Source organism: Mauremys mutica, chromosome 13, assembly GCF_020497125.1.
Source record: "Mauremys mutica isolate MM-2020 ecotype Southern chromosome 13, ASM2049712v1, whole genome shotgun sequence".
Taxonomy (NCBI): Eukaryota; Metazoa; Chordata; order Testudines; family Geoemydidae; genus Mauremys; species Mauremys mutica.
In genome coordinates, this window is record NC_059084.1 from 57,956,065 (window position 1) to 57,968,443 (window position 12,379).

At 43.5% G+C, this 12,379-nt stretch overlaps 2 protein-coding genes across 2 annotated transcripts; both read left to right on the forward strand.

The window, feature by feature from the left end:
* Window positions 1-3,148: 3,148 nt before the first annotated feature.
* Window positions 3,149-3,982, forward strand: LOC123347852 (olfactory receptor 5-like). The gene has a single exon (XM_044985042.1). It carries the CDS (start codon window positions 3,149-3,151, stop codon window positions 3,980-3,982), a length of 834 nt encoding a protein of 277 aa, XP_044840977.1.
* A 7,434-nt stretch (window positions 3,983-11,416) lies between these two features.
* LOC123347853 (olfactory receptor 2AP1-like) lies at window positions 11,417-12,379 on the forward strand. The gene has a single exon (XM_044985043.1). It carries the CDS (start codon window positions 11,417-11,419, stop codon window positions 12,377-12,379), a length of 963 nt encoding a protein of 320 aa, XP_044840978.1.

A 12,379-nucleotide genomic window follows, 5' to 3' on the forward strand; every position in this document is an offset into this window, starting at 1 on the left:
TAGAGGGGGATGATCACATCCCTTGATCTGCCTAGGTCCTTTTCTGCAGAACTGCTACCCAGCCATTCGGTCCCTAGTCTGTAGCAGTGCATGGGATTCTTCCGTCCTAAGTGCAGGACTCTGCACTTGTCCTTGTTGAACCTCATCATATTTCTTTTGGCCCAATCCTCTAATTTGTCTAGGTCCCTCTGTATCCTATCCCTACCCTCCAGCGTATCAACCACTCCTCCCAGTTTAGTGTCATCTGCAAACTTGCTAAGGGTGCAGTCCACACCATCCTCCAGATCGTTAATGAAGATATTGAACAAAACCGGCCCCAGCACCGACCCTTGGGGCACTCCACTTGATACCGGCTGCCATCTAGACATGGAACCATTGATCACTACCCGTTGAGCCTGACCATCTAGCCAGTTTTCTATCCACCTTACCGTCCATTCATCCAGCCCAGACTTCTTTAACTTGCTGGCAAGAATACTGTGGGAGACTGTATCAAAAGCTTTGCTAAAATCCAGAAATAGTACATCCACTGCTTTCCCCTCATCCACAGAGCCCTATCCCTCCCCCTCTAGCTATTGCATAGTTCCTGCAGTCTCCCCTGCCCATTGGAATTCTGGGTTGAGATCCCAGTGCAAAAACAGTGTCGCAGGTGATTCTGGGTAAATGTCATCACTCAGTCCTTCCTCCGGGAAAGCAATGGCAGACAAGCATTTCGCGCCCTTTTTCCCTGTATTGCCCTGGCAAACGCCATAGCATGGCAATCATGGAGCCCATTTTGCCTTTTGTCACTGTCACCATATGTGTACTGGATGCTGCTGACAGATGCTGCTGACAGATCCAGCAGTACTACACTGCTACACAGCAGCATTCATTTGCCTTTGCAAGATAGCAGAGATGGTTACCAGTCATATTGCACTGTCTACCATGTTATTGTAAATTGGCGATGAGATAACGGTTATCAGTCGTTCTGTACCGTCTACTGCTATCATGGGTGCTCCTGGCTGGCCTGGCTGAGGTTGGCCAGGGGCGCATAGGCAAAAATGGGAATGATTCCCTGGGTTATTCCCTTCCTATGTTTTGTCTAAAAATAGAGTCAGTCCAGCCTAGATTATAAAGTAAGTGTACTAGAGAACCAGAGAGCACAGCCGCTCCGTGTCAGAGCCCCAGAGATCCCGCAGAAATTATGAGCTGCATGCCATTCTAGGAGGTACCCCTGCAACAACCCCACCCGTTGCTTCCCTCCTCTCCCAACCCTCCTGGGTTACTGTGGCAGTGTCCCCCCATTTGTGTGATGAAGTAATAAAGAATGCAGGAATAAGAAACACATACTTTTTAGTGAGATAAAATGACGGGGAGGAAGCCTCCAGCTGCTATGATAGTCCAGGCAGGACATTAAAGGGTAGTGGGGGAGAGGAGACCAGCCTTCCACTGCTATGATAGTCCAGGCAGTACAGAATCTTTTCTTTAGACATGATGGGGAGAGAGGGGGGGCTGATGGAGCTCAGCCCCCAGTTGCTATGATGAGGACAGTTACCAGCCATTCTGTACCATCTGCTGGGAATGACCAGGAGTCATTCCTATTTTTACCCAGGTGCCCCCTGCTGACCTCACTGAGGCCAGCCAGGAGCACTCAAAGGCTGATGACAAGAACAGATACCAGTCCTTCTGTACTGTACCATCTGCCACCGGGGAGGGGAGGGAAGAGGATGCTGCTGTTTAGCGCTCCAGCACCCCATCTACCAGCAGGATGCAGTAGACATAGTGTGACATTAAAAATAGGCGAGAAAGGATTTTTTCCCCTTTTCTTTCGGGGCGGGGAAGTGTGTAAATTGACGACATACACCCTGAAACACCCGGGAAAATGTTTTTGACCCTTCAGGCACTTGGAGCCCAGCCAAGAATGCAAATGCTTTTTGGAGACTGCAGGGATTGTGGGATAGCTGAAGTCCTCAGCCCCCCTCCCTCCCTCCATGAGCGTCCATTTGATTCTTAGGCTTTCCGTTACACTTCTCACGCAGCACTGTGCTGAGTCCCTGCTGTGGCCTCTGTCTATCATAGCCTGGAGATTTTTTCAAATGCTTTGTCATTTCATCTTCTGTAACGGAGCTCTGATAGAACAGATTTGTCTCCCCATACAGCGATGAGATTGCAGAGCCATTGACCATTATCTTTAAAAAATCATGGCGATCGGGGGAGGTCCCGGATGACTGGAAAAAAGCTAATGTAGTGCCCATCTTTAAAAAAGGGAAGAAGGAAGATCTAGCTCCCTAATCATTTTTGTTACCCCAGCTGATAGTGTAGACCGGCCCTGTGCCTCTCAGTGAATCCTGGTTAATTATGAATGAGAGTTTCCTGCGATGCTCCTTATGTTGGCCAATTTTTCTTTTATTTATTTATTTATTTATTTATTTATTTATTTATTTGCCTGTATTGTCTGGTTCCTCTACCAACCCCTTTTAATCTTACCCCATAGCAAGCAATCCATCATAAATTAACAGCTTGAGATATGCACAGAATTGTTACAAAGTAATGGCAGTATTTCCAGGTTTGTTACATATGCTTAACTCAACTACATTCTTAACTCAATGAGGGGTTATTGGAGAAGAGCTATGGCTCATGATATCCATGGCTCAGAATAGGTGATTACAGGATTCCCTTCTGGATGTACTTCAAACATATATGCTCTAGGTCAAAGAGGAATGAATTGAAGGAAATGCTATGTCTTACAATATATTGTCCTGGCTGTCTTTCACATCTATGCATATATGACAAACAGGTAGGTCAGAAGATGGATAAATTAACAGTGTAGCAGCCTTTTGGAGCTTGCAAGTGGTGAATCTCCATTCCAAAACACTGTGTACAGTATGTGATTAAACCAATGTCTTGGCTTTTTGAATACTTATAAATCATTCTCTCTTTATGCAGTTTGAATTTGTCTACAATCAACTAGATAGAAATATGATTTCAATTTTACTGCAATCTCTTTCAACATTCACTACTTGTTAATAGATACATTTCATGGAAAATTGGGGAAGACAGAATCTATATTCAGATCACGGAGAAAGGAATAATCAAACACGTTACAGAATTCAACCTCCTAGGATTTGGAAATCTCTCCGAACTGCAAATTCTTCTTTTCCCTCTGTTTCTAATGATCTACATCGTGACTGTAGCTGGGAACATCCTCATTGTGGTCTTAGTTGTGGCTGATCATCACCTTCACACCCCCATGTACTTCTTCCTGGGGAACTTGTCCTGCTTGGAGACCTGCTATAGCTCCACCATCCTGCCCAGGATGCTGGCCAGTCTCCTGACTGGGGACAGAACCATTTCTGTTAGTGGCTGCATCATTCAATTTTATTTCTTTTCTGTGCTTGTGATAAGTGAATGTTATCTTTTATCCATGATGTCCTATGACCGGTACTTAGCAATATGCAAACCACTACACTATATGGTTCTTATGAATGGCAGAATCTGCCTGCAGTTAGCAGCTGTGTCCTGGATGGGTGGATTTATTGCATCAACCATAGTAACGTGTTTAATGTCACAGTTACATTTCTGTGGCCCTAATGAAATTGACCATTTCCTTTGTGATTTCACCCCAGTGATTAAACTCTCCTGCAGTGACACCAGCCTGATTGAACTGGTGGATCTAATCCTGTCATTTGTAGTTATACTTCCTACCCTCCTGTTAACCCTGACATCCTATGTTTTTATCATCTCCACCATACTGAGCATCCCGTCCACTACTGGAAGGAGAAAGGCATTTTCTACTTGCTCCTCTCACCTTATAGTGGTTACAATTTTCTATGGGACCCTGATGATTGTGTATGTGTTACGAGACACTGAGACACTGAGAAAACTCAACAAAGTGTTCTCTCTCTTCTACACAGTCTTGACTTCCATGGTCAATCCTCTTGTCTACAGCCTGAGAAACAAAGAGGTCCAATGTGCCCTGAGAAAATTAATTATGCACAGAAATTGAGAAAAGGAGTCACTCCTTTACCTTAAAGGTAGAGCTCTGTTGTGCAGATCTGAAGATCTCACTTGGGAAGCTGGAAGTTGACCTCAGTGGGAGTTAGGCACATATCCTGCTTGAGGGCTTTTGAAAGTCCCATCTGTGCCTTTATGCATCTTCAGGTCTCTATGTCCCACATCCACAAAGGAATTTAGTGCCTAAAGCCCAAATATAGGCACTGAAATTCCAGATTGAGCTGCTACTGTGACTCAGATGGTGCCTATCTCTATAGGTGAGCTGTCACTAGGCACTTCAATTTATGCTGTAAAAGTCCCCTTAGCTCCTGTGTCTGGACATGCGACCTACTGCCTATGGCAGGCTCCTGGGCAACCCTCTCAAACCTCAACCCTAACACAACCCTTAAAGCAGATGAAGTCAGGCATTGTGGTGCCTGTGACAGCTACCGTGATTTCCTGCATTATGCTTGATGGCCCTTATGGAATTAAGTTAAAATGCATTAAGAGTAAGTGTTTAAGGAGCTCATTGTTTTAAAAATGCAAATGTGTTGGTATAAATCTGTATGAAACTTGTCTAGGAGACATGACTGCTGTAACCTTGGGAAATTGTTTGAGCTTCAAAGGACAATTTGAAACAATGGGATCAAATGAGAATGAACTGTTAGTTGAATAGTTTTCCTAAGAAATACTGAGGAGGAGGCAAATGCAAATGACCCACCTCTTAACCAGATCTTTGGAAGCTTTTTCCTGGGGAGGGGACCTTTGCCTACAAATTATGTATTCCCAGGATCTGAAGGCCCAACAATATGAAGAAGGGACTCTCAGAGTCATGGGGGGCTGGGGCTTGTTCTGAACAACAGGTGCTTGTAGGCAGAGGAAAACCCCAGTGTGAGATTTGAAGAGCTGTTCAACAGTGAGAGCCCAAGGTTGGAGTTAGGGTGATCTCTGGAAAGTGTTTTAGCATCTCTATAGGATCTTCCATTGTTTTAAGCTTTTCCCTTTGGTGCTTTTTACCTTAAGAATAAATGAGCTTGCATCTAAAGTGTTGTGTGGTAACATCTGTGGCAGTTACACTGTTTCTCATCTCTGAGGAGAAAGCAAAGGTGGCCTGCAAGGGCAGCGTGGCTTACTGGGGAACTCAGAGCTATGCACCCTGCAAAAGCCCTGGTCAGAAGAAAGAGAGCTGTGTGTCTCTGCCCAAGAGAGGTGATGCCTAGAAGGTGAGCACCTTTGGCTGTCGATAGAGGGGGGCATACAGGTGCAATTGCCCTGAGCTGTGACACTGTTCATATCTAAAATGTGTTGCTGTTTTTTCTATTCATACTACCTAATAACAAAAAATCACCTCCCACAGCGACCAATGAGTATTCTCCATGTGCTGAGATGAGGAGACTTGGGTTGTAGTCCCAGCTCTAAGCTCTTGCGTGCCCTTGGTCAAGTCTATTCCCCTTTGCAAAGTGGCAATATTAGTAGTTATGTGCCTCTGGAAATTACTTTAAAAATGCTGGAATAAAAATGCAGAATAAGTGGTGTAAGAACCATGACTGAAACAAGGAACATACATGTCTGTGTCACGGACCCAGCAAAAGGACATAGGCATTGTGGAGCCCGGGCTCCATGTGCAATACATGAGACAGGCTCCTAATAATGGGTTCCCAAAATCCAGACAGCTAGGCAGCAGGCAGCCTATGCTAGCCAAGGAGATACACCAAAGATAAAAGCGTGGCCTAAGTCTCACCCCACTCAGGGAGTTTGGTGCCTAAATCTGTGCTGTTAATCCCTCATTACGATCCACAGACAGGATGCCATCTCCTGGAGCCAAGCAGTTTGGGCACCTCAGTAATTTGAGCTGAGAATGAGTTTAACACCTGCCTCAGCCCAGAAAAAAATAGCTGGGGCAGGGCATGAGCATAAGTAGGGCTTGTGACCTTTAGCCTCATGGTTAGGGTACTCATCGGTGATGTGCTAAACCCAGGTTCAATTTTCCTCCATTCTAAGCTAAGAGAAAGGATTTGAATAGGCATTTGCCACTTCTCAGGTGGGTGCACCGACCGTTGAGCTACAAAGTGCTTCTCAGCTTCTTTTTTCTGACTATTTAATTAAATTGAAAGAATTTCAATAGGAGAGAGAGAGACAGAGTCCCCATTTCAGGATATCCTCTAGTTCAGTGGCAAAGGCATTCATCTGACACATGGGGAATCTCTAGTCATATACCTTTTCCAAATCAGTCAGAGGGCAGAACTGAATTGGGATCTCCCATATCTTGTGTTATTTCCCTCAACATTGGGCTAAAAGTTATTGAAAGCGAGGTCATATGCTTCATCCTCTATTATTTGGCGGTAGTCATGCTCTGACCCCACCTACCAGATAGGGCCATGAAGGTGATCTATCTCTTCCCCGATTGAGGGGCAGGTTGAGGCTTAGGAAAGAGGTAGGTGTCCAAACAACTAGAACCAGCTGTGTGCCTGTCCAGAGTCTGAAACATACGTTCCTAAGGATCTTTTACAGTGGAAATACAGGTGCAGAGTGGGGTTCGGCATCTACAGGATTAAGCAGAAGCCAAACAGGAGTTTTCTTGATCACGGTGGTGCCTAAATCTATTAGGAGCCTGAAACTGGGGTTTAGGAATCTAAGTCCCTTTGTTGTCCTGGGCTTTAGACCATGGGTCAGACCATGGTCCATCTTGCCCAGTATCCTATCTCTAACAGTGATCTGTATCAGAGCTCCAGAGGGAGTGCACAGAACAGGGCAGTTGCAGTGATCCACTTGTCTTCCACTCCCAGCTTATGGTAGTCAGAGGTTTGTGGTTGCCTCATGCATGGGGTTGCATCCCTGATCATCCTGTCCAATAGCCATTTATGAGCGTGTCCTCCATTAACTTACCCAGTTTTTTTAACCCACTTCCACTGTTGGCCATTAAAAGATCCCATGACATTTAGTTCCACAGTTGTGTTGAGCGAAAAAGTACTTCCTCTTTTTTGTTTTAAGCCAGATGCCAATTAATTTCATCAGGTGACCCTGCTTTTTGTGCATCGGGAAAGGACAAATAACACTTCTCTATTCACCTTTTTCACACAATTTATGATTTTATAGACCTCTATCAGATCTCCCCTGACCCCTTAGTCATCTCTTTTCTAAACTGAACCGTTCTACTCTTTAGTCTCTCCTCAGACAGAAGCCAGTCCATACCCTTGACCACCTTTGTTGCCCTTGTCTGAACCTTTTCCAGTTTCACTCTATCCTTTTGGAGTTGGGCCAGTGAGAACTAGACCCAGTATACAAGTTGTCTGTTAACACACACGCCACACAAGGCATGACCTAAAGGGAGGATCTCTGGAGGTTTCAATGGGGATTGCAGTGGCTCCATCGTTTACTCTGTTTTAACAAGCAACACAGGATTTATTTCCCGCATGAGAGTAAGTTTAATACTGTCATTATCAGCAGCCTCAAGGGAGTTCCTAATGGCAGCTGGAGCCAGGCTGAAGCTGCTGTCCCATATAACCCCTGTAAAAATCCAGAGCCCCTGGCAGCCTGGTGCTGTGTAACAGACACAAACATGTGCATCAGATGAGAAAGCAAGAATGGCTTCAGCACAATGTAGGTATCTTGGGAAAGAGAGTGAGAGTGCATATGACACCAAGCAGAGCAAAGAGATAGTGGCACACAGATCCTGACCCTCACAACCAGGCACCATCAAGGGGGAGGTTGTCTCTTCCAGCTAAGGATTAAAGGTAAATCTGGTCATTCCTGAGTGAAATTGTGCGGTTTTCAGGCAGGAGAAGCTGTTATGCTGGGAAGAAGAGCAGCCTGAAGTGTCTTGCAGGCACACAATGTGCTTATGCATTTTCCAATGTGGGAGGGATCACTCAGTGGTTTGAGCATCAGCCTGCTAAACCCAGCATTGTGAGTTCAGTCCTTGAGAGGGCCACTTAGGGATCTGGGGCAAAATCAGTACTTGGTCCTGTTAGTGAAAGCAGGGGGCTGGACTCAATGACCTTTCAGGGTCCCTTCCAGTTCTAAGAGATAGGTATATCTCCATATTTTTTTTTATTTTATCCCTCTCATTCCTCATTCTCCCCTGGATATCTCACCACCTCTCCTAATGTTGCTGAACTGAGACATGACAGAGAGTGCCTGTGAGTATTGCAGCACAGAATCCACCTGCCATTCTCCCCCCCTCCGCCCATCCCGCTGCCCCCAACGGACTCAAATGCATGAGCTGGGTGACAGGGTGCAACTGGGGGTGGAATGTGCCCCATGGTTTGCTAGAGAGTCACAGAGGGGATGAGAATAAAAGGGATCTATGGAGTCTGTTAGGGTGTTCCCCTTGTGCATGGGTCAGAATCATCTTCCCATCTGTGCTGTTGGTCAGTGTCACTGCCTAGTCCCAGGCACTAACATGATGCCATTACATTCGTGACCCTCTCTGGGGAAGCTTGGCTCTGTGACCCTCACCACCATCACAGCAAGTTTAGGGGTCATATTATACAAGCAATTCGACCTGACCTCCCCATGTTATGCCATAACACTAGGGGCTAATGAGATCCTGAGATGTACAAACAGGGGCGTGATGAATACGGAGGTGATGTCACCTCTCAACTGGGCATTGGATGTCTACCATTTTAAAAGGACATTGAAAAATTGGAGAGGGGGCAGAAAAGAGCTACAGAAATGTGGGGGTGGAGGCTGGAGAAAATGCTTTTGAATGTTTTTTAAAGGGCTAAAATTAATACATTGATTAGAAAAAACATTGAAAGTTGACTTGATTACAATGTGTAGGGACTGACATGGAAGACAATACCAAGGAATTAAGAGCTATTTAATCAATCTGTGAAAGGCATAATAAGAACTATTGTCTGGAAGCTGAAGCCAGACAAACTCAATTCAGAAATAAAGCAAAAATGTTTGACAGTGAGGGAGATATTAGAACAAAGTACCAAGGGAAGTGGTGGATTCTCTACCTCTTGATGTCTTCAAAACCAAGACTGGCTGCCTGTCTGGAGGATTTGCTTTCATGGTCTTGAGTAGGCTGTCCTTTCTCGAAATCTCCTCCTGTCCCCTGAAAGCAACCCTTTCAAGAGACAGGCCCAAGCTTCCCCTTAACATAGGCTGGATCCTGCAATCCAATCACTTCCCAATTCTCTAGGTATCAACCTCTTTAGTGCCAACCATGTTATTCTGGCAGATCCACCCAGAGTTTAACCTGCTATTGATTTTTCTCCATGAGTCTCTGACCAGAATGAGTTTGCAGTGACACAGGAAAATCTTCAATACGAAGTGGTATGTATTTGCCCAAGGGGACACAGCTTTTAAGAAAATGGGTTAAAAGCACAAAGACTTCTTATCTTATCTAAGCTTAACTCCCATACCCATAGCTCAAGTTCTTCCAGATCCCACTTCTGAGTCTCAGGGATACTTGCATCCCCAGGCAAGTAACCTGGCTGTTGTGTGTAACTGTTTGCTGGGATGGTGCTTATCTAGGTAGTGGTTTTGCCTTTCCTATCTTGGTTTCTCCAACAACTCCTTTTGATCTCATACCATAGTGAGCAATCCACTGTAAACTAACAGAGAGCTATGCACAATATTAATATACAGTAATGCAGATATTCCCCAATCTGACATATATGCTTTTGTTAGCCAACATATATGTTAAACATATTATTTACACCATGTTCATATGTATTAAGCCCTCTGGATGAATATCATATACAGTATATGAATATCTGTCGGTTATGACTGTTAATTATATTTTTTTTCTCCACACATTTTTCTTCACCCATGTCAAGTATCCTACAATTCTGTGCAAAACTGAAGTCAGCTTTGGCATTAGAAAATCAGAAGCCTGTCAAAGACAAGATATGTAAATTGTGTGAGCTAATACAGACTGGGATGTATTTCAATGGCCAATTGGTTTGGAATGAAGACTCCAAAATAGGGACAAGAAAAGTACAAAACAAATGTACAAGTTCAGGAACTGTTACAAACTGCATCCGACGAAGTGGGTATTCACCCACGAAAGCTCATGCTCCAAAACGTCTGTTAGTCTATAAGGTGCCACAGGACTCTTTGCTGCTTTTACAGATCCAGACTAACACAGCTACCCCTCTGATACTTGTTACAAACTGGTGTGTTGGATTTTAATGATGTACAAAGAGTTTTTCACATGTAAAATCATTCTGTAAATACAACTCTCTGAAATACGTATCTCTGAAACACAGCTTCTATGTAAGGAGAACATGCTGCAGTGTATCAGAGGGGTAGCCGTGTTAGTCTGGATATGTAAAAGCAGCAAAGAGTCTTGTGGCACCTTATAGACTAACAGACGTTTTGGAGCATGAGCTTTCATGGGTGAATACCCACTTCGTCGGACACATGACAGATGCTGCAATGTAAGAATTGTTTCTTAAAAAGAGGGTATGTATGTCTCCTTTTCATATTGTACTGTTTTGTCTTTGGTTATTTTCTCTCTTGAACATTTTTAAAAATGAACCACAAGCATAATCAATCAATGCCTACACCTTTTAGTCAATACTTTGCTCAATCAAAAGATATTGGGCTCAATGCAGGAGTAACTGCGGAAGTGCTGTGACATACAGGAGAATAAGCTACATAATTGCAATTATTTTATCTAAAATACATGATGTGAATCAAATAGGAATTAATTCATGCAAGTCCTATGACTTTCAATATATGTAGGATTGGAAGGATTAGATTTTTAATGGTAAATGTCAGCGAGCATCAATTTCACAATACACACACGTCCTGATGAAACTATGTTTCCATAGATAATAATTGAAAATGTACAGTTAGGCAAGGTTTTAAAAAAAGAATTCTGCTTGAGAAATTCTTAGAGTTTCATTTAAGGATAATGAATTTGTATATTTAGACAGAATGTTGGCAATTTGTGTTTTAATGGCTATTAACCTTTAACTTTTTGTATCTCAGCTTCTACTATCATTAAATAATTATTGTCTGACCCACACATTGTCTGATCCCTTGAACATTTTCCTACAACTGTGAAAATTTAAATCAATAAAAGTTGAAAAAAATAAACCTTGATATTATCCATGGAAATTGCTTATTAAAAAAATGTGCCAAGCATAAATATATACCCCTGTCTCAACTTAAAAACTAGCCATCCATGAATGAAAAAAGTTGGAGGCTGAAGACTGACAAATTAATGGTATACTTGCCCATTTCTGCAGGCAAATAGGTAATTTCTATTCCAAAACTTTGTTTAAAGTCTCGTACCAAAGCAGTTGCTTGTCTCTGTGAGATCATGTAAATTATACTCTCTGTTTGAACTTTGAACTTTCCTAGAATTAAATAGATTGAAATCTACCAAGTCCAGTTGCATAGCAAACTCTTCCAATGTTCATTATTTTATGTCTCTTGTTAGAAAATTTCATTGAGAATGGAGAAAGAGGGAATCAATATTCAGCTTATGGCTCCAGGAAAAGGAGGAAATCAAACATCTATCACAGAATTCATCCTCCTGGGATTCGGCAATCTCTTGGAGCTGCAAATTCTTCTCTTCATACCATTTTTAGTGATCTACATTGTAACCTTGGCTGGGAACATCCTCATTACTGCACTAGTTGTGGCTGACCAGCACCTTCACACCCCCATGTACTTCTTCCTGGGGAACTTGTCCTGCTTGGAGACCTGCTACACCTCGACCATCCTGCCCAGGATTCTGGCCAGTCTCCTGACTGGGGACAGAACCATTTCTCTTATAGGCTGCATTGTACAATATTATTTCTTTGGTTGCCTTGCAGCTTCAGAATGTTACCTCCTAGCAGTAATGTCCTATGACCGGTATTTAGCAATATGCAAACCACTACACTACACTGTTCTTATGAATGGTAGAATCTGCCTTCAGTTAGCAGCTGTCTCCTGGATGAGTGGATTTATGGCAACTACCATAGTTGCAGGTTTAATGTCACAGTTACATTTCTGTGGCCCCAATGAAATTAACCATTTCCTTTGTGATTTCACCCCAGTGATTAAACTCTCCTGCAGTGACACCAGCCTGATCATACTGGTGACCTTTATACTCTGTTCCATATTCACCCTGCCCCCATTTCTATTAACCCTGACATCCTATGTTTTTATCATCTCCACCATCCTGAGAATTCCATCCACCACCGGGAGGAGAAAAGCATTTTCCACCTGCTCCTCTCATCTCATCATGGTGACAATGTACTATGGGACCCTGTTCATTGTCTATATGTTACCAGACACTGACACACATCGAGACCTCAACAAATTCTTCTCTCTCTTCTACACAGTCCTGACTCCCCTGGCCAATCCCCTCATCTACAGCCTGAGAAACAGAGATGTTAAGGAAACTCTGAGAAAAGTCATCAGAAAATGTATGAAGCTCACTGAAAATCAGAAGGAGTGA